At 40.6% G+C, this 22,114-nt stretch overlaps 1 protein-coding gene across 12 annotated transcripts in view; it reads left to right on the top strand.

Annotated features, from left to right (window-relative positions):
- The window catches only part of kcnma1a (potassium large conductance calcium-activated channel, subfamily M, alpha member 1a), a 124,955-nt gene that overhangs the window by 56,482 nt on the left and 46,359 nt on the right, over nt 1–22,114 (top strand). For all 12 annotated transcript variants that reach the window (XM_046401225.1, XM_046401218.1, XM_046401217.1 and 9 more), the window contains exons 3-9: nt 551–612; nt 10,840–10,933; nt 11,512–11,623; nt 17,557–17,632; nt 17,728–17,803; nt 18,926–19,096; nt 20,748–20,839. In XM_046401225.1, coding sequence (XP_046257181.1) covers nt 551–612; nt 10,840–10,933; nt 11,512–11,623; nt 17,557–17,632; nt 17,728–17,803; nt 18,926–19,096; nt 20,748–20,839 — 683 coding nt within the window. The remainder of the gene's footprint in view (nt 1–550; nt 613–10,839; nt 10,934–11,511; nt 11,624–17,556; nt 17,633–17,727; nt 17,804–18,925; nt 19,097–20,747; nt 20,840–22,114) is intronic.

Below are 22,114 nucleotides of genomic sequence, written 5' to 3'. Positions count from 1 at the left end.
CCTTATTTTACTTACTAAGTCATGCATAGTCACTGAAACCTTATACAGACCACAATCCAGGACGCTCACAATCTCACACAAAGCAACTGACTTGTGCTTGAGGAGTGCATGTCAACACTTGATAACTGTGGTCCCCTCTAAGCACTTCCTCTCAACACTCCCTACACGCATTGTCGTCGCTCCTCTGTACAGCTGAGCATACAAACGTGTGTCCTTTCTTTGCTTCGTATCATTGTGCTGACCTGAACTCACTCTGTTTGTACTCAATAGGCTGTATTTGCTGACATGAGGGTGAGCATTCATTATTCAGCGCATGCATTTTGAAAATGTCCACTGTTTTGCAACCTACAGGAGACAAAACGCTGTTTAATTACAGATACTGTAGGTAGTGTTTCCTGTTGTTTCTACCCCAGCTGAATACAAAGGATTTGTTTACTATGGAGCGCATTAACAAGCAGAGTTAGAAGACTTTTTGCCGCTCTATGCATGAAAGATTAATAAGTTTAAAGTTTAATAATTTGTTCTTTCGTCTGTCTCTTTCTCTCCTCAGGTGGTGTTAGTCTTTGCACTCAGCATCGGGGCCCTTGGGATATACTTTATAGACTCTTCAGAGTAAGTATCGATCTCACAACGTATCTTCAGAAATGACACAAATTTACCACATGTGATTATAAAATACAGATAATGTGTATTTATTGCATGTATTTACACTGGCCTACATCTTCTATCTGAATGGTAGGTGCACATACGTCCTTACTCATTTCTCCGCACTGTGATCTCTGAAATGCAAATGCACATATTCTCACCCCCACATAGGCACTCTCCAGCAGTGATGCGCTCACATACAGCACACACACACACACACACTCTCACACACCACACATCTGCATCGGAGGATTTTTCAATGGGAGGCCTGTCAGTTTCCATGGTAACAGAGACAGGCAGATATCTTACAGTATGTGTTGGGAAGGTAGGTCTGTATGTGAGCAAATGTGTGTGTGTGTGTGTTTATATTGTCAGTTTATGCGTATCCCTGGCTGGCAGTCACCCAGAGACAGATTGCAGGCCTGGCATCTCTCCGATTACAACTGCAGCTACTTTCACACCACCCAGACCCAAACTCTACTTTTAAAAGGATAGTGTGAGATTTTTATATATATATTTTTTTAATTTTTCAAAGTAGGTAGCTTTGGCAATGGGTCCAGTTGTCAGAACATAGTGGAGAGATCCTACGCTATCAGGCGAACTGAACGGCAGTTAGCAGATGCAGGTAAAACAACTTCTGTCAAGCCAAATCCCTTTGATTGGTGGTGTGATGTGGGAATGGGTACATGATAATATTCAACACGCAAAACAGTTTTGACATGAAAAACAACAACATACATACATACAAAACAACTCTTTACATTAGCCAGCCATTGTTTTGCAAGAAACAACAGAACACAATAGTCAGAAGTACGTTTCGCAGGCTGATTTAATTTGAGGTGCTCCTTCATACTGTATTTCACCGAAGGCGGTTTTGCTCCACCTGACCTCAGTAAGCTTTTGTAGTAGACCGTTTTCCTCATTTGCTCAGAATGCACTGACTTTAATTAAAACAAAAGAGGCGATTTATTGTATTGTTTCCAATTATGTAGAAAGTTGTTACATGTGCCTCTGGTGATGAAATAACCAAAGATGTGTCACAATGCCCAACACACTAACTGTGTGCATTTGACTGTGTTTTACAGCATTTCATGCGCTATTGATTTACCAAATAAGTAAAGAAATATATAAATAAGCTTAAATCATTGCTGCACTGCCTGTGGCCATGTAATGTTGATTGCAAGGGGACCATAACAAATTCATCATGATACTGTGTGGTAAGGGGCCGAGCCCAGCACCTAAAAAACAGCCCCATAAAGTGGTGTGTGTGGATACTTTTGTCTATATAGTGTAAATTACATGTTACACTGTATTATGGGGTTCTGAATGACATGGCATGATCAACAGGCTGACCTGACACTTATCAGACACATTTGCGAACACTGATACACTGTCCACTGGACAAAAAGTAAGGACGGTTGAAATCAGGTGCGCAGAGATGTACCCTGACCTACCAGCACACCTGAAGGGCTGAAAAGGGAACAATAGTTAAAGCAATGTTTTAATTTGGCTGCATAGCCGTAGCTTCTCCCACAGTAGTATTTTTGTACGTTACAGTACCCTTTTCAGTGCATTTCTGTGTGAGTCGGCTTCCCTTAGGCATTGCCCCGATGTCTCTGTGCTCCCATTAAGCAGAGGCCCTCCCTACCCTCATCATCGTGATTAGCTCAAGCCTGTCACTTGAGTGTACACATCCTCTCAGGGGGACTACTGATCAACCCAGAGAAAGGTTCATCCCACTCTTGGGGCTTTGACATCCTAAACAGGGACAGGCTTGTGTTATAGCCATGCTTTCACTACAGCAGCTGGAGCCTCTTCTGTGCTCTACACGCATTGTTACGTTTCAAAGAGCTGAGCTGACACTAAATCTGCCTTGGTTATCTGTTCAGGAAGACCTACTTTTGTCTCTGCTGTAGTCTATTTGATGTAATGGACAATCTAAAGGCCAAAAATGTCAAGTTGTCAATGTCAGAAATGATCCAAGATGTGTCATGTGGGTCTTCAAGGACAAACGGTTTTCAACTTTAATTGTGAGAATTATAGGTGTGACCCATACTAGCTATAGTACAGTAAAGCAGTGGTGTATTGTATTTTAAATAAAGTTTTAATTCAAACTTGCCTTTGTCTCCATTCACAATGATTGACATATGCTCTTCCTCTGATTATCCTCTTGTGTGTGGGATTGCTTGTGCATTCCCTGCATGCAGAAATGCTCTGACTCACATTTATACCCCCCATACTCAAATGCTAAATATGCACTGAAAATTTAGCTTCCTTGCCACTGAATGCTACTGAGTGAGGAAATCGATGAGCCCAAATTTATAGGTCACCCTTTTAACGGTAATAATTTACCAAACATTGAGGTTATGGACTCGTGACCTATTCAGGCTCAACGATGTGCTTTTTCCCTTCTCTTCCAAAATGCCATTTTGGCCATCAGATGAAGTGAACATGATTCTGAAATCGTCTGTGAAAAAGGCAACAGTAATGGGAAGGATTATGGTCGAGTCCCTGTGGTAACAGGGAAAAGAGACGTGGTGGAATAAGTCCATGTGGGTTGGACCTAGGGAGGCTGGAGCTGCTACAATGGGCTTTTATGGCTACTTCAGTGAAACAGGGTAGCCCCTATGGCCAAGGACACACACACACACACACACACACACACACACACACACACACACACACACACACAGGGTAAAATGCTGAAGAAAACATACTTTTCTGGTGGCCATGCCCTGATCTCCCAGGAGCTGTTTTAGTTTCTAGCTTTTGACAGGAGGGGCTTTCCTAGCAGGAACTCTGCTGGCCAAGGTCCTGCAGTAAATATCCACAGAACAGCACAGCAAAGCCTTCTGTGGAAGCAGGTACAGACAGATTTTGAAAGGAGGGAATTGTTAATTGGCTTCCCACCCAGCTGAGCAAAGAGATTACTAGTCATTGACTTGGCAACCGTGTTGTTGTTAAGAGAGTTTTAATGAATGGGAATGAGTATGCAGCTTCACTGAGAGTGACCGTCCATCTGCTTGTTTTGACAAAGTGGTTGTTTACCACAGTTCTGTGCAACACATAATAATGTATGATGAGATTCTGCTTTTTCTGTTCCTCTGCAGCGACTTCACTTGCCAAACGGATGCTATTTTGATGATATTTTCAATGGGAGGATACTGTGTCCTCTCCCACCCACATCTGAAGCTGCTTTAATACCTTGGCTCATCCCTCATTCTTCATCCCTTCTTTTCTCTCCTCTGTGCTCCCATGAAACAAATAGAGAGGAATGTAGGACAAAGTCTCTGTAGGCTGCTCTTAAAGGGATGCCCTTGTTCCTGCTCCACTTCTGTTTCTATTTCTCTCCTCTCTCGATCCCTCCCTGCCACACATATAGACTTTTTGCATGCACACACTTGCATAGTCACATTAACTCACAGAAGTGCGTGCATTTATGTACACAGTCTGAAAGGCCTTATGAGCAGTGGCCTTTGCCTGTAACCCTATCATTAGTGTGCGATCAATGTCAGCACCAAAAAAAGAAACAGCGCCTAATGACTAATTAATAGGGTAAGGTGAGAAATATGGCTGAGCAGTGAGACAAGCTTGGCAGACTTTGTCGTGATGAGGGGTAACTTCTATATATGGATGTCTCCTTTCTGGGGTGTTATGTCTGGACAGAGGACCAGAGTCTCTGCATGAATCAGGGGAGCCCATGCAAGCACGAGAAGACTGAACTCGTAGTTGATGCCATTGTGGCCACATGTTTAGATTCAAAAACTGTGGTAGTAAGAAAATCACTCATTTCAAAGTCAAATGGGTGATTTTCTTACGTCCCTCCATTTTATTGCTTTTCACAACGTTTTTAGGATAATTTTTCTCTCATAAAAGAGAAAAAATGAAATGTCAACATGACACCCATAGATAATGACCTTTCGTGAGTGCTATGGAACATCACAGCACTGTTTTGTGATTAGGGAGCCTTTCCCTGGAGACTGCAAAAATTAAGCCATTTAATTTCTGTTGATATGTGAGCTGAGCTGAGGAAGGGTCCAACAACACATCCTTTGGAGTCCTGCTTAACTCACATGTGGTGAAGCGGAACATTAGTGCGATGGTATAACACGTTTGCAGTAAATTTCCAATAAAAGTGAAATTACCTTAGCTATCACTACCTGGGGAATGCGGATTCGGTGTATGAAACACTGACTGAAGTCTAATGAAAGAAATTACCGGAGAGATTAGTCAAGTGGCTCTGCAATTTGATATTTTTTCTGATATCAGTGCACACTGAATGGTCCGGTCTCTTTGTTTGTCAAAGTCACCATGGCAATATGAAGGCCATTTGCTGTTGCTGTGGCCTGATATCCCTCAATGCAGAGTGGAAGAGCTATTTTTAGAACACAGCGCGCACACAGCAGGAGCCAATCTTAAAACATTCAGTCGACTTAATAAATCTCAGATGAAACTGAAGTGGTTTGAGTGCCTTTGTAACCACAGTGTCAATTCATGTCAGCTTTGAATCAGACAGTTCAGTAGCAATAGCAGAAAAGTTTTGGACTTTGACCACAATCAGCACATGGATCATGCTCGTTTAATAGTAGTTTAGATTCCTGCACATCTACTGTACTGTGGGTTGAGCTGACTGGACCATTAGAGATCCAATAGAGTTCAAATTACAGCTTTCTCACCGCCAGCTTTCACATTAATACAAACTGCTCTAGAACAAGTTTGTCTGAACCACATCTGTTAGTGTGAAAGCAGCTTTAAAGTTCAAAATGGTTTATTTTCTTATCATTCATGTTTGATTTCAAGTAATTGTGAATAAATTGTAAAATGTAAAATATTAATACTTTTACTGTCTCAGTGCTGGGACGAACTCTAAAGCCAGCTTGGAAATGCAATTATTCTATTTAGATAAGAATTCAAATTAAAGTAAGAAACTTGCTTCAGAATAAATTAATAATATGAAATTTATCTAAATTTTTTGAGTAATAAGGGATGCATTGGACTCATGGACAGCACCAGTGTCGTTAGGACGTGGTTTGGGTGGATGGTGGGTGTACAAAGTAAAGGCCAAACAACACATGAAATATGTTGTCAGTGAATATTTTGCTTATATGTTCTACATCAACAATATTGTGACTTCCCGTATATGTTATTCAATACCATTTTCTCATCATATTAAGAGAAAACACAACAGCGGCTGCCTTTATGCTTACATAAACATTATTTGTTGTCAGTTCTGTGTAAACAGAATTTCTTTGAGACAAGGTTGCATGAAAAGGTATAAAAACACTAAGTGATAGACCTGAAAATTAGAACAAATAACAACCCCCAACCCCCCAATTCCATTCATTTGACAACTTTAATCAACCATAGCTTTTATCTCTTAATTGGTTTGTGTGATGTGTGTAGTTATCCTCCTATGACAATGGCTTCTGAAGAACTTCATAAACAAGTGAGTCGCTTCTCTCTCACAAAGGTGTGACTCTTATTTTTAAATTGCTGTCTTTATTTTTCACACATTTATACTCCCATTTAAATTCTATTGCATTATCGAGCATACTAGAAGTTCTCGTTTCTGTTATTGTTATGCTATTTTCAGTCACAGAACTTCTCATTTAGACTCAAAAATAAATAACTTCCTTGTAGATGAAAGGAGCAGGATACAGCCTGTTTGCATTCTGATGAAAAATTTGAGTTATCTATTTTTAGCTTCCCTGAGGAGGTTTTATTTGTCCATTGCCCTTGTGGGTGCTAAAGTAATTCTTATTTTAGTAATAGTGCCTTGACCCAAATCAGTCATTTAAGTACTAACCTGGCCCTCTTTCAGCTCCACAGACCCCCTCCCTGCTGTGTCCCTCACACATACATCCACTGCCCTCTGGAAGGATACTGCATGTACGCCAGACATTCAGTTACTGTGCTCAAATCCCATTCTTATCTTTCAGTTTGGGTTGTATATTGATTGTATGGGTTGACTTGAATAGTAACAAATGCATATAACTATGCATATGTAACTGCATTCCAAGATGCTTATGAGCTTACCAGAGCAAGACGACATTTGTGAGATATTGCGAATGACTCAGATTTGGTGTTGTGAGCATTAGTCGAGCAGGCAGCAGCGTGTTGTGGTAACTGTTTTCTCTGGGGGCAGCCTGGCTGTTGCCCCTGCAGCGAGCCAAGGTCATGTGCAGGCTAACGGACGGCTGGCCCCAGCTGACTGACTGAAGGTGTTGAGGACTATTTTTAGAATATCATCATCGTCATACTCCTTTGCCCTTGTGAGAAAACGAGTTTTACCTCTCTGCTTGCATTTTCCCACAGTTCCTGGTCCGAGGAAGTTAACGTGGGGAAAACATTTTGTGCCCTGAAATAGACATACATGCTCTGCAGCTTTCCCTCATGCAATCACTGTTCTCATGTGTGTGTCTGCATATAGGTATGCGTGAATGTGTGTATGTTAGTGCTAGCATTGCTAATAAGCAGAGTAGGACCAGTGTGGTGCAGGCATTCACTAAGTCAAATGGAATAAGACTGGAGTTTATCACAAAAGCGCAGGAATCTCCAGGCAATTTCCATGTGGGCCAGATCTAGTATTGTGTGCTATATACTAGACAAATTGTCTTCAGTACCTCTGGGAGCCTGGTCCCTCTCCCTTTCCACAAGTCACTCTCACATCCTCCCCTTTTCCTCTCCCTCTGACTGCCACTTTTTCGCTCACTGTCTCTTTTATCTCCCCCTGTTTTACTGCTGTCTTTTTTTCCCCTCTCCTCTATCTTCCTGCCTCTCTCTCTCTCTCTCTCTCTCTCTCTCTCTCTCTCTCTCCCCCTCTCCCTTCTCTTCCTGTGAGGCAGGATGGTGTAACCCCAGGCTGTGCCAGAGCTTAAAGAGTAATAGGAACTGTGGTGGGCAGATCTATTTTCTGCAGGACATTGGCAGCGTGTGATCAGAAATCCCTTGTGGTTGTGGAGTGTGAAGTGACATTGAAAACAGGAATCAGGATTTTGTCTTGTTCTTACAAGTGCTCTGTAGAGGAAAGTAAGGAAAGGACACACATGGTGGCACACAATGATAATAATAAAATCCAATAAAATAGCCCTGCAATAAAAAAAACACACGTGAGAAGCTCACAATGCTCAGTTTTCATTCGGATGACAGTGAGGTGGTGAGTAAACTCTAGAGACCGGACATGAACTCCAGTCGCTGGCAGGAGTTCATGTCTTCATGTTCATGTTTTTGAATCAAAGTTGGATGTGCCTCACACTAATATTCAAAGTGAACACAATATGTCCTGCACTGACACTGAATGCTGACACTGGACACGTGCTGCTGAATCATCCAATATGACCCCTTTCCCAGGGACACTCAGGTTTTTAGGCTGTAGATGTTTGCATTATCATATTTATTATTCTAATATTTTAATTTCTATGTATTTAGTTTTTTGACCACTTGGGGTTGCCCACCGCCTGCTGGTTGGTGAGAGCAGTGAGGCTGAACTAAGACAAAATTTAAAATAAATTTAAAAAACCAAAACAATGTGCTTAAAGATTCTTAAATGTTTGGTAGAGCTGAGGGGAGTGTCGGATAATAATTCACTGGGCATGTGTCACAGTGAGTGATATCACACAAAGTCAGTGCAAATTTATAATTGTTGCACCTTTATATTGAATTAAAGAGACATGTTTGCCTAGAAAAGATGGCTCACTAGGAGGCTGTCTGTTCGTAGGTGATGAGTCACAGATCTACTCATACAGTAGATCTAATTCTGTCTATTTAGTTGTATTTATCTTGACGGATGATATGGTTAAACATTATGACTTGCATATATACTTCAATTAATTTACTTTTCAGTCCACATTGCCTTTTCTATGTGGTTTGAAGCAAAGTCAGCTAGTTTTACAATAACAGACTGTGAACCTCTCCCAGGCTGTACTGATGAACTCTTAATTTCCCATTGTGCTTCTGAGCTTAAGCGAGAAACCATAGATCTGCCTAATGTGTCTTCCCTAAGACTTTAGATAATGAAAAAAGATGTACTATCCCCTAATGATTATAAAATTAAATACATGTAAGCTTTCAGAGTGTTGCCACTGTAGTATCTTTGACTGCAAAATCAAGTCAAATTCAGTGCACCAGTCAGCCCCTGCTGTGTGCCGCCATGCTCTCCCTGTGTTACTGAGAATGCTTTGGGTCACGTGACTAAAGATGAGCAGTTATTCAGAATTAGGCCAGAGTTGGGCCCAAGGGGAAATGCCACAGTGACCAATCCAAATGGTGTCTTCGGTGTGCACCATCTGTGTGTGCGCTCATATGTGCTTGTAAGTATATTTGTATTTGTGTGTATTTTTTAGCAAAAAGGTCTTAAGGGCTTAGCTGAGGTTGTGATTTCAGATCAGTTCAGCGTGAAGCATGCAGAAATTTGTGGGGCCTTTCTCAACCAGTGGAGTGTATTGATAGAAAATGACATTTAATCAGCAAATGCAAATGGTGTGTGCTTAGGCTGTATGTGCGATTCATGACAGGTTTTCATTAACACCCTTGTTTAGTTTGATGCCAGTGGTAAGTAAATAATTGAGTATTTAGGCCAGATCAATGTCAAGTCCTTCGAGGGGTCAGAAGTGAATTAACCTCTGCCCAACGTCTGATGGCTCTCTATGGGAAAATGCCTTTCAACCAAATAAAGTTTTTTTTTTTTTTTTTTTAAACAATTGCTGCTGAAACCAGACTCATTCTAATCATCTTGGACATGGGCCAGGGTTTTACATCATCTTAAGATCACATCAGTCCTGAGGACATGCTCGAGACAGACCACACACTTATGAATTAGAAGTTGGATCATCCTCTTGGAGCAATGTGTCTTCCTCTGCCATATCAGCACTCAGTGATCCATTATATTGGATCATCATCTGATAAAATGTTTGATGTAAACTGGAAGATGATTAAGCCTCACTCCTCTCTACCTCTGGAGAATCTCATTATGCAGTAAACTCCAGATCTCACACTGTGCCCCTATGGGCTCCATGCATACAAATATAAGGTTAATTTGAACGTATGGGACTTGAAACTGTGTACTCTTGTAATGATCTGCTGTGTGTTCTCTTTTCAGTTCATACATTCCCCAAGGTCCCTTATAGCCCGCCAAACCAAAATGCATATTCATGTTTATCCCCACAGTGAGATTTCCTCATTACTCAGGAACAAAATGCTATAGGCCCATGACCAAGTGAAGAATGGGGTGGGCACACGGCTTATTATTGCTTTTGTTGAGCGCACCCACCAGCTAATGGTTAATCATCACAATGTACACATGAAGATGGATTATATGGCAGACCAGACAGATCACGACTCATTTATCATCATCTGCCTTTTCTTTTTGAAGCAACACCCGACCAGCCATTGCACTCTGTTAAATGGAGAAAGCGACGCAGTCACTTTCTCTGTGTCAGGTTTCTGTCATATGAGGGAAGATCTGCTGGATGGCTTTTTGTTTGACAGATGCTGAATAATTTATGCGTGCTTGAACGTACTGCCGCATCAAAGCAGCTGTTCTTAACTGCCAGTTTAATTTTTATTTTCAGCTGTTTCATTTATGTGCAGTTGACTTGACAACCAGGTTTTTTATCTGGAAATTGCATTGTGACATTGAAACTACATAGCTAAACACATACTGGTATTACCAGCACCAGTAGTGTGATATAATCAAGTATTTTTATCAAATTAATTCACATTCACAGAAGATTTTCTCTCTAACTATAAAAATACTTACTGGCAAGAACTGGTCCATATAAAAAGTAAGTAATTAAATAAACTGATTAAAAAATTGATAAAAGATATCAAAATTTTGTTAAGTTCTGTCTGATGTAATGCGTTAATGGTGGAAAACTGTTCATCACATTTAACGTCATCTTGATGTGATTTTGCATATACTAATAAACATATTGTAACACTGAAAATTTTGTTTTTTAATACTGAGATATTTGCTTCCCCAATAATACTGGTATGCAAAGATGCAACGCTCATATGGTAACTATAAAAAGAAAAACAAACATAAAAAAAATCTGTTGATGAAATTTGTACCTTGGAAATATGTTGAGATTCCCAGTTTTTGCCACCTCTGTGTTCATGATAGGAAAAAGACCCTCATGAGTGTTTAATCCTGTAATAATGTTTTTTTTTCTCTCTTTATCTCTTTCTGTTTTTTAGTCCTATAGAATCTTGCCAGAATTTCTACAAAGACTTCACGTTACAGATTGATATGGCCTTCAACGTCTTCTTCCTTCTTTACTTTGGCCTGCGAGTAAGTTGGCACGTGTGCCTGCATGCCTACACATGCACACACTCATTCATGCATATGCTGTCATACATTTTTTCAGACGTGCTATTGATCACCAAAACAGTATGCACGCAGCCATGCGGGCGTAATGTAATCTGTTCATGTTTTTATGTTGAATAATTTTAATTTTGTAACAAACACTTTTTGATAAAAGTACATTTTTTATGGATGACCAACGGTGCTTACACACAAGCAGACCTAAGCCACCTATGAATGCTCACACAGCGTGCCTTTAGATTAAACTGACACTGTTGTAATAATGTTGCTAGCATGGCTGTCATGCCAGAGCAGCATTCCAGTGGTGCAAACGCAAGCCTGACATCCTGAATGAATGAATAAATAAACTCATAAGCTTCTTACCCCACCAACCATTCGCATGACTCAGCAAGTGGGGTGAAGCTTTTGTCATTCTATACAGTATGTGAGCGATGCCAAAGGAAGACACAGGATGCAGTTGAATGTGTGGGCTGTGGTCGTGCAGCAGAGGTGTTTTGTAACATTAAAACTGTTATTTTGAATGCCATCCTTGTCTCTCTTTGCAGTTTATAGCAGCCAATGATAAGCTGTGGTTCTGGCTGGAGGTCAACTCGGTGGTCGACTTCTTCACTGTTCCTCCTGTGTTTGTCTCTGTCTACTTAAACAGAAGCTGGCTTGGTGAGTCTGCACATATCTTTTAGATGTTTTTTTTTTCAATTTTGTTTTGCTTTTCTCCTCTACATTTCAGTCTATTCTCACTACACAGTCTTGTCTTTTATAGCTTTCTTTTACCATTTTCAATATATTTTTTCCTCAACTCCTGCTTTCCACCACTCCTTTTTCCCCATTTGATTTTTTTTTCCCTCTATCTTCACGTCATCCCTCCTTTGATCCCTCCCATCTCTCCCTCTGCCTCCCAATCCCTCTTCTGTCTCCCCATTACTGGGAGTGTGTCTCTTAGGCCCTCTTGCTCTGAGCTGAAGTCAACTTTCCCTCATCATTGAATGTGACAGGGCTGGGTTCCTCTGATGTTTCAGGGAACACAGACACAGCAGAGTGGATGGGCTAATGGGAGTGAGAGTGACTCAGAATCAGGCTGCAGTTCAGTGTGTTTGTGTGTGTGTTTGTGTGTATGCGTGTGCTTTTGCTTCAGACTCATTGGTAATTGCCCTGTGGAGGCGTTGCACCTGGAATACCTCACAGCGGTCCGTAACTGCCATCTAATGGGCTCATTCACTCTCACACGCACAAAAAAATGCACATGCAAAATCATGTGTTATCCCCATATACACTCACACACACACACACACACACGTACACACACACTCTTGCATGAGCAGACTGGAAAACACCCTAACCTGCATTATGTAACGACCTACTTTTCTCAGTGCATTCAGAGTATTGTGGCCTAAATTACACTGCAGTAAAAAGAGTTTCTTTGTTCCTGTATTCTTTTTTGGGTGCACTGCTACTCTAATTTTAAAACAATATATAATACCACACATTGTTGTCATCCTCCTTGTCAGTAAAGTCAGCTGAATGCTAATCCAGTATTTATATGAGCATAATGTTGGACCACCAAACACCACCACTGTCTTCTATCCCTCCATGTACATTCTTGTTTTTGCATGAACACTGGAATCACTGTGAAGTGAAATCTGTGAAGTAATATAAAACCGTGAAAGTCTGATCTTTGCAATGATGAAGTTTTTTAAAGCTGTGTAATGAATTGGATATGGCCAAGCCCAGTAATGCAGTTTCTGGTATTCATGATGTAAGGTGTCCTCGTCTCATCTTTAGAAAACCGTTGGAGTTAGAGCCTTGATGAGGATGATGAAAGACTGTGAAATGGTGGTCTGGCTTCTGCCTGTGACATTCCGCAGTGCATAATTACCTGTGATCATTAAATATCCTTCATCTGGGTTTGACGTTGAAAGTAGCGGTGCATTTTATCTAAAATACAGCTGCAGTGTGAGTTACTGTGTGTAAACAGCATCTGAGAGTGTGAATTTATTGTTTTTGAGAGATGCCCTAGATTCCAGAACTATTAATATGCATTTATTTATTTTATTACTATTATTTTCAAGAGGGAATGTTGGTGACAATTTTTGCATGGATGAAATATCAAGTGGCGTCTCCTGCTGTGTTGGGTATATGATATATAACCACGGTGCATTATAGTAACAGAACTCCCTCTTGCATAGCTCAGATGTATATTTACTGGTGGTAAGCTTGTCCATGTGTTGAACGGCTACATAAAGTGTTGCAAATCTTCCGTTACAAAACTAACCATGTGTAGATATGCAGCAGGATATGGTGAACCCTTTCAAAACACTCATGGAGAGCTCAAAGTGTTAATATTCAGCCTCTGAGGAGGTAGGACACGAATCAAGATTAGCTGCTTATATGCTGTATCATTATGGAAATTAGGACATACAGTTACAGGAAAATAAGCATTTAATCAGTATGAATCCCTGAAAATGAAGATATATAAGACTATACCCCAGATCTGATTTCAGATGATAATTTATAGAATAATGATATTTCCACGTCCCTAAATACTGTTGCTCCCTATATATGTCTTCACGTACTTCCGCAGGGAGGCTTGACAGGGCCATAATGTTTTTCCTTGTAATCAATAGACTAATCCATAATTGGTGCTACTTTCATTTAGTTAAGTGTATACTGTCCCTTAACAGGCTCTGTAAGAGGAAGTCGGGGTGATTGTTAAGGATGTGTATTGTGCTCCTCATTTCCTCAATGGATTAGTTCATCTTTTCAAACCATTCACTGCTGGGGATACACGCTACAGCCAGTGTAATACATCATAATTACGCTACCTTTGGTTTCACTCTTTCAGCTGTGGTTCTGCATGAGAAGAATTGTTGGCGATCCAGTGGTGGTGTACTCAGATTATAAAAAGACCACTAATAGGGGTTCTGCCCTGTGCTGTGTGGTAGTGAACTCGCCCACTCTGCACCTGAGGAAGTATATGCTGTATGCATTTCAAGTTATATTCTCTCTTCCTCTGCAAATTGGACATTGATTAAGAGGAGGAGAACGATGTGCGGCTAATGTAAGAGGGCTTGCAGGGTTCTTCCTTGGAAAATGGAATTAATCTCCTTAAATTACTTGAACTGAGTGTTTCTCCCAAGAGAGTCCTAGCAGTGTAGGGTTACCATATGGCTGTTTGAAAGATGGTAGCAGTTATCATGCCTACTGAACCCCAACTCAATTTCTCACTATTCTCCTTCATCATTAGAGAGAGAACTGTAATATTGGTTTGATTACTTTCAGATTTTGACAATGAGCGGCAACAAGATAATTTCACAATCTGAAGTGTTCGGTTGGGGTGTATTCCTTGTTGATTTTTTTGATGGCAACCTAAATGTTTCTGATGTCAAGCTTCACTGGCTGTGAGAATGTACAGTACTGTAGTAGCCTTCAGGCATGGCTCTGATTCTGACGTGGTACTGCCTCCTAGTGGTGCTTTGGTATACTGTTTGTTGATCTCTTGTGTTTTCCTGCTGAAAGCGGCTTACAGTACCTGACATGGACACAAGTTCATCTGCCTTATATGGCCCTTCAGTTGCTGGCAGGAAGCCTCATGTACATTCAGGGGGAGGGAAACTAATTTGTGGGAAATTTAAGCCTCTTTGCTTTAGCCGTGCTCCTCACGTGTCATCGTATCGCATGTTTGCGTTAATGTACAGGCAGTGAGTTGAGTTAGAGTCAAGCCAAAATGTATTGCTGCTCTTAAATTTCTACATTAATAAGCAAGCCCTGTCTGTCCGGCAGGCATGTCCAGTGAGAACCACTACCATTTACACTAGCAGGATGTGTGTGTGTGTGTGTGTGTGTTCAGTGCTGCTTGGCGTCGTATAATCTAATCCTGGCTGGGTTGACTGTCAGTATTATCCCAGATGAACCATCCCAGACTGCTGATTGATAGAAGGTCCCAGTGGGCTGCTCTGCCAGAACATGTGACAAAGAGGCCGTGCTCTGGCTTGCAAATCCTCAATGAAGTAAGAGTGGGCACAGACCAGAAAAACCCTTTCTGAATGAGCATCTGGCCGGGTGACACTTGTGTATGCAAGAGGCTTTGGCATGTGTGGGAAAGAGATTTTCTCATATATGAACACGTGACACAAGGGAGCACAATTTCATTGAGTCTTTTTTCAACACATGCAAGCACAAACACGCACAAACATATATTACTATGCTCATGAGGACATTATTTTTGCCCTTCCACACAATTATTCACCTTTGACAATGATTTTTGTCCCCTGTTGGGAGGTGAGTTCTCAGACATGATGGTGTATATGTCACACAGATAAATAATGTGTAATATTTGTGCTCTGAATGCCAATTTTGATGTTACTTTGCAATTTTTACTTCCATCACACACTACCTGTCAAGCTACAAACCAGCCCTCAGTATTCATGTATATCAACATGTAATATCACCCCCAATTTATCTATTTTCTATTTTTCTGTTCAGTAACATGATAAATTTACTTGGAATAACATAGATCTTTTTTTATTTATTTATGTATTTTTTTCTCAGGCTTGCTTGCCTATTTCCATGTGTTTGAGTCCAACATGGACTGAGTAATGTGAACCATATTTTCTTAATTTGTGGTCACATGATTACTTTGTTTATAGTTAATTAGATATAGAGGGTGGCTCCACCATCTTGGCTTACCCCATTCTCCCCTACTTTAAGGAATCGTTTGCTTTAAACAAGCTAATTTGTATGATGTATGGGCAGTCCAGTATGTCTAAAGGCAGCAGTGTTTATACATGTTTCCTATGGTCACACTCAAAGACAGCGTAAAACCTGTAGCCACAGAGAGGGTCAAGATGTGAAAAATCGTACAAATGGCGACACTTTGGGACGGTCTCTTCTCAAACAAATATGATACAAACATGACATGATCATCAACTACAAAGTATTATTGCTATGAAATATTACAGGGTCATAATAAAATAACCTTTTAATTCTCTTTTTTTTTTGAAGAAGAAGAATGGATCCCTAGTCTGACCAAAGTTTTTCCACGTCAGACGAAATCTGATTTTAGTGTAGCTGATATGATCCCAGTCCTGAATTGTAACATAACTGTTACCAGCCGCACATTGCTGTCGAGTTGTCTGAATTTTCCCTGTGGAAACAGAACACTCATTTTCAAGTCAGGATGATTGTTTTTACTCTGTATTATTTTCATTTTATCTTCATCTCTGCTAATCCTTGGCAGGGTTCAGACTTTTTTTTTTATAAAATAGGTTTAACAGAGCTGTGAGCTGTAGAGACAAACCTTCACCAAGGTTAATAGTGAAGCACTAAAAGGGGCATGAGAAAGGTAAATCTGTTTGGGTTGTAAGGATTACAGGCGCTGTAACAAAATGAAAAAAAATATCCCACCTATATTAGAGCTGACATTTTGTTCTCAGAGACACAGTCCCTGGACTGACGTGATTAGACAAACAATAAAACTCGTGCTGTCTCTGTATCAGTCTGCGGCAGTGACCATCGATTTAACAGAATTCAGAGATGTTTGCCTTACAAGCAACGCTTCGTTTTCACCAGGAGTTATGTCCTGTTGTTTTCTTTTAAGGCCCTGATATTTTTAGATCACCGATTCTTTTTTTTTTTTCTTAAATCCACATCTTGGGAAGAAGAAAAAGGGATTCCTTGGACGAGATTTGGTCCAAAGCAATGATTCCTCCTAAGCTTCTTGTGTACCGGCGTACGCACAGTGAAGCTAATTTGGAGACCCTCCAAGAGACCTGGAGGCGAAAGAAGTCCTGTGGCGATCTTTTTCAGAATGGGTACAGGGTGAGGCAGGGCCATCATGGACACGAGGAAAAGGAAAGGCAGACCGGACTGTATCATTCAGTATGGTCCTGTTTACGCATCCTCTCCAACTGGGGTAAGGGTGTTTTCTTCAGAGTATATACACACATCACCTGGATGTGTGCACATAACTGGTCGTGCAATAGCAATGACCTTATCGATTCAGATCTTGAGATTGATTCCCGATCAGACCTGGATGGTCTTTGAGATGTTTTTAGTGACAAAGATGTGGCTGCTGTCTTATATTTGCAGGTAGTAAAGTCTTTGTAAGGAAATTTTTGTCACGCAAACTGACACACGCAGGCACAGACATGAGCACAAACACGTTCATGGCATCAGTCGTGTTACGTAAAAAGACAATGAGGCAGGTGTCGCATTGTTCTGTAATCCCTAAGCGAGATGCTCTTGGATGCAGACTGAGGCTCATGTAAAGTAGGCCAACTTGTTTGAATGCATAAATAATTCCAACACATCATCTCTAATAAAGTGTTTCTCTTTCTTCTGTTTGTGTCTCACGCACTAAATTTTGCATCATGTAGTGCTATGCTTAAGTGCTGCAGAAAAAAAACAAACATTTGGACCACACTATCTAACTCTAAATGTTATTTATGTTCAGTTTTCTTTCGTCACGTCTGCCGCCCCTGCATTTCTGTAAGGATGTTTTAGAGAACTGACTTATGGATAAATTTGTGAATATAAATCCAGTGTCAGATTGATGCTAATCTCTCTCTCTTTCTGTCTTATTCTTTTTCTCACAGGTTTAAGATTCCTGAGAGCGCTGAGATTGATCCAGTTCTCAGAAATCTTACAGTTTTTGAATATCTTGAAAACGAGGTAAGAATAAATGAGCTCATAAATCTGTCGGTTTTTCTGTCATTGCAGTCTAATGTCTTTGAGAATTTTTTTATGGTTATGCTTCTTCTACCCAGCAATTCCATCAAGTTGGTGAACCTGTGTTCCATCTTCATAAGCACATGGCTCACAGCTGCTGGTTTCATACATTTGGTAAGTGCACAGATGTGAGAGCCAGTGGGGTGTCGTGATTAATGAGCCAGTAAGGAAGGTAACCGACTCACGAACTGGAGCTAAAGAAAACTATGACGTGCAGCGCTTTTCAAAATCAAGTTGTGTAATTATTGTATTAGCTGACTAATGAATTGCATGAAAAGATGTTGACATCACGATGACACCTTTCTTTTAAAATATGGACGCACTGACCCAACTTTCTCTCTCAATGCTGATTCCAATCACCTAACTCATTGTATCAACAAATGCTGATTCAATGCTGGAGCTGTTTTTCCCAAATTTAAATGTATACACCTCATTGGAATCATCGACTCTGTCTGAAGTTACTCTCTCTTTCACTCATTTACTTCTCCATATACAACAGACACTCAGTAGTTTATTCAGTAGCAATTTGAAACTTCATACACTTACTAATCATCATTCAGAGATTGCTGTGGTACTAAAAAATGAATGACTCATAGTGGAGACAATGAATTTTATAAGAACAGTGATGAAGTAACTGCGTAATAAGGTTAGTATTGGTGCTGATAGGCGCATCCAAATTTTTCAGTAGAAAATAAAAGGAGGGTTAATCATGAACAACCACAAATTCATGTGTAAATAAATCAGATGCATTTTTTATTTATTTTTTTGAAAGAACATTTCAAAGGTCTCATATAAGAAGCATTCTTTGACTTTACATCAAACAGAGACGTAAAACAGAGACAAAACACAAGTTGGCTGCAACTGCAGTATCACCAGTTCACAGATACCCCTTATTGTGTGCTTTGTGTCTCTGCATGTTTCCTCTCATTATCTTCTGTCAAACTGCCTATTTAAGGGAAAAGGAGTTATAATTTTACATATAGTGTACATTGTGCATTTGTCAGTCTGCTCAAACGCTCAGCACAGCATACAAATGTTGTACCACTAGATGGCAGTCTAAGCTCATTATAGAAAGAAAATACTGCCTGACTCGAAAAGGAAAAATGCATGAGCGTTTTGTAGCTGGATTCAATCAGACTTGATTAAGCAGTTTCCCTATGTAAAAAAACTGTTTACAAATTGTTGGTTAGAGACATGTCTAATTGCCCTTCTCTCCCCCTCCCATCTCCATTTTAGGTGGAAAATTCAGGGGATCCTTGGGAAAACTTCCAGAATTCCCAGTCACTTTCCTATTGGGAATGTGTCTATTTGCTGATGGTGACGATGTCTACGGTCGGCTACGGGGATGTCTATGCAAAAACCACCTTGGGGCGCCTGTTTATGGTCTTTTTCATCCTTGGCGGTTTGGTAAAATCAGGCTTTTCTTTCTCCCTTACTCCCCTTTACCCCTCCTACATCCTGCCTGCCCCCATCAGTAGACTGTCGAAGTGATAGAATAAATTATACATTAATGAAGAATTAATCTTAAGACCTGAATTACTGCGTTTATTTGATAATACTTTAGCAGTCTTCTTTTTAAAATGTTTAAACTACATTGCCTGCGCCAGCAAATGTTATTTCTTTGTCAACGTGTAGTTGCATCCTTCTGTTTAGCCTACTGTATCTTGTCTACTGTAGTTACAGTACCATGTGCTCCTCTGTTTCCTTCCCTTATGTGTCATTCCTGTATTTGATTAGAGTATAAGCTCTTGTCTGATAATGTTGTTACTGTTCTCTTAAAAGCAGTTGCGGTTTCAGGACACCCCTCCTCCCGTGTCTCCTCCCACAATTCCAACAAACACAGGGGCAGGGAGATGAGGCTTAGGCCAGCCTGACTGTTACCATAGCAACAGCAGCCACCCACTTCCCTCCCTCTCACCTTTCCCTGATCTAGTGTCCTGTTGGGCTGCCACCATTAGTGTAGCAACTTACACACAAGCATCCACGAGTGTACGCTCACCTGTTAACACTCACATGCTAAAGATCCTACCTCCTCCATCTTCTCTCCAAAAAAAAAAAAAAAAGAAAAAAGGACGATCTAGCAACTGCACCTCACGGTTACTGTGTTCTGTGTTTGGACAGCTGTCACTATGCACTGATGACCTGCAGCTGTGTGGATGTGTACTGTGTTGTGGCCATGGTGATAGGTTGTGTTTTTCTCAGTGCTGAGAGCTCTGGAAGTCTTTAGCCTAGTACTTCAGCCTGCTTCCTATCAGCAGCAGTGGCTGAATAATGACTTCAGGCTGGAGATATTCTAAAGCCAGGGATCATATTAAACTCACGTCATTTCACATTATTCTCGGTAATGTATAGGTACACTGTCCAAGCATGATTTAAGTTTATATTCACAAGGGCAAGGGCACTTCTTTGTTTCTTACTGTAGATATAAACCTTGATGAGTAGTGTCACTGAGTTACCCCATTGTAAGTAAATAAATGTAAACACGACCCTGTGCGAGGATAACAGGCTGTGAAACCTTGCAAAATGCATCCAGCTCATTTACCAGCCCAACAAATGAGTCTTAATGTGTTTTGCAGCTGTGGACCATCAGGCGAGCCTATTCAAATCAACCTGCCAGATCATCTGTGTTTGTTGGACAAAACATGGCACATAGGTTTTTACTCTCCTGAAGCTTTTAAATTTCTGCTATCCAGAGAGATTTTTGGGTGCTATCACAGCCTGACTATTCATCAGCTGTGACAAAATTCCTGCCCACGAACCAAACCAGTTCCTAAACCGTTTAAAGACTGGGGCTATTTTTTCTCGGCGTAAACTCTCCATTATTTTTTTTTACTTTTATGTTTTTGGGTATATGAAACTCTCTCTTATTTTTGTGAAGTTTAGCAAGTCTCTACAGACAATGAGAGAGTTTTTTTTTTTTTTAACTTGATTTCCATAGCAATATAATATTTTTCTCCTCTCAGAAATCTGGATTCATGCACCAGTTTCCCCACCACCCACTCTGCAGCGTAGTAGTCTCTTTTTTAGTCTCTTCTTCTGTCTTCTATCTTCTCCTTAGGCCATGTTTGCCAGCTACGTCCCTGAAATCATAGAGTTAATAGGAAACCGCAAGAAATATGGTGGTTCCTATAGTGCGGTTAATGGGAGAAAGTAAGTATTCCAGATGGTTCTGCTGTTTTTCTGTGTGCGGTAGAACCCTCTCTGCATGCCTTTTTCTTTTTTCTGTTCCATGCATGTAGGCCATGTTTGCTCGCTACGTGCCAGAAATTGCTGCTCTCATCCTTAATCGGAAGAAATACGGAGGGAGTTATAACTCGACACGAGGCAGAAAGTAAGTTGAAATCCAGACAAGGTGTGGTTGTGTGACTCAAGTGCCCCCCACCCCCCACCCTAAAGGTTAGAGTTACTGGGGGTTAGTTAATTTGACTTTTTTTTTTCTTTTTCTTTTTTTTTTTAAGAACAGTAAAGCTACTTTATAACATCAAGTCACACTGCGTGACTGGAGACCTTGGCCATTAGGACACACATGTCCATGCCCCTTTACTCTCTTTCACTCTGTCTGTCCTTCTCTCCTTGTTATTTCTCTACCTTGTTCTGTATCTGCCTCTACCTGTCCTTCTCTCAGTGCTTTCCTGAAGTCATTTGTGTGCCGTTCATTTTCTTTCTTTGTCCTCCGTGAAACATCCTGTATTGCGCTTGAATTTCATTTTGGAAAATAGAGCTTTCATGACTACTACACTTTGGACTTGGAGTATACTAACCGGTGGTGCTTCTATGAAATATATCTATGCGCTGTGTGTTGTTCCATTTCTTATTCACATCCAGTCCCTCATTAATACAGTCATGCCTATAGGGATGAATTAGTACATAATCAATCAAAATGAAAGAAAATAGTCATGAAACCCCTACTATCCACATCTAAAGGATTTTTTTTCCTCAAGAAAATAGAAAGGTTTAAACATCTGCAAGTGCATTATTATTGGTGGTCTTTTTTAAGCATCATCAATCTCAATGACTATTGCAAGATACAATTTCTTTTCTTGTTTCACTTGCTTGAGTCTGTTTTGCATGTTTTATCGACTTACTTTTCTTGTACTGCATCATTTCTGGCATGTTCTCTATGACCTGCAGTCTTGCAGGCTTTTTCATGGAGTGTGAACTCTGTGAAAAAGCTAACCTCCTCTTGTCTGTCACCGCTAGCCCATCGCATCATCAATGCTTGACATAACTCTGGCCCTGATCTTCAGTCAGCTCCCACACCCTGAATGCTGGATGCCTCAGCTCCCTTTGGAGGCTCTCAATTGCTTTTGGCTTGCTTTGCCTGCTTGGTTCTTGGTGCTTGCCCGGTTCTCGTGTCTGTGTGCTGGTGGAGTTTGTCTCCAGATGCTCTTGTTATTTCTGTAACTGGCCTCTTGCAGCAGAGGT

Source organism: Scatophagus argus, chromosome 10, assembly GCF_020382885.2.
Source record: "Scatophagus argus isolate fScaArg1 chromosome 10, fScaArg1.pri, whole genome shotgun sequence".
NCBI lineage: Eukaryota > Metazoa > Chordata > Actinopteri > Scatophagidae > Scatophagus > Scatophagus argus.
The sequence above is the reverse complement of the archived record's forward strand: the minus strand, read 5'-3'. Positions and strand labels throughout refer to the sequence as shown.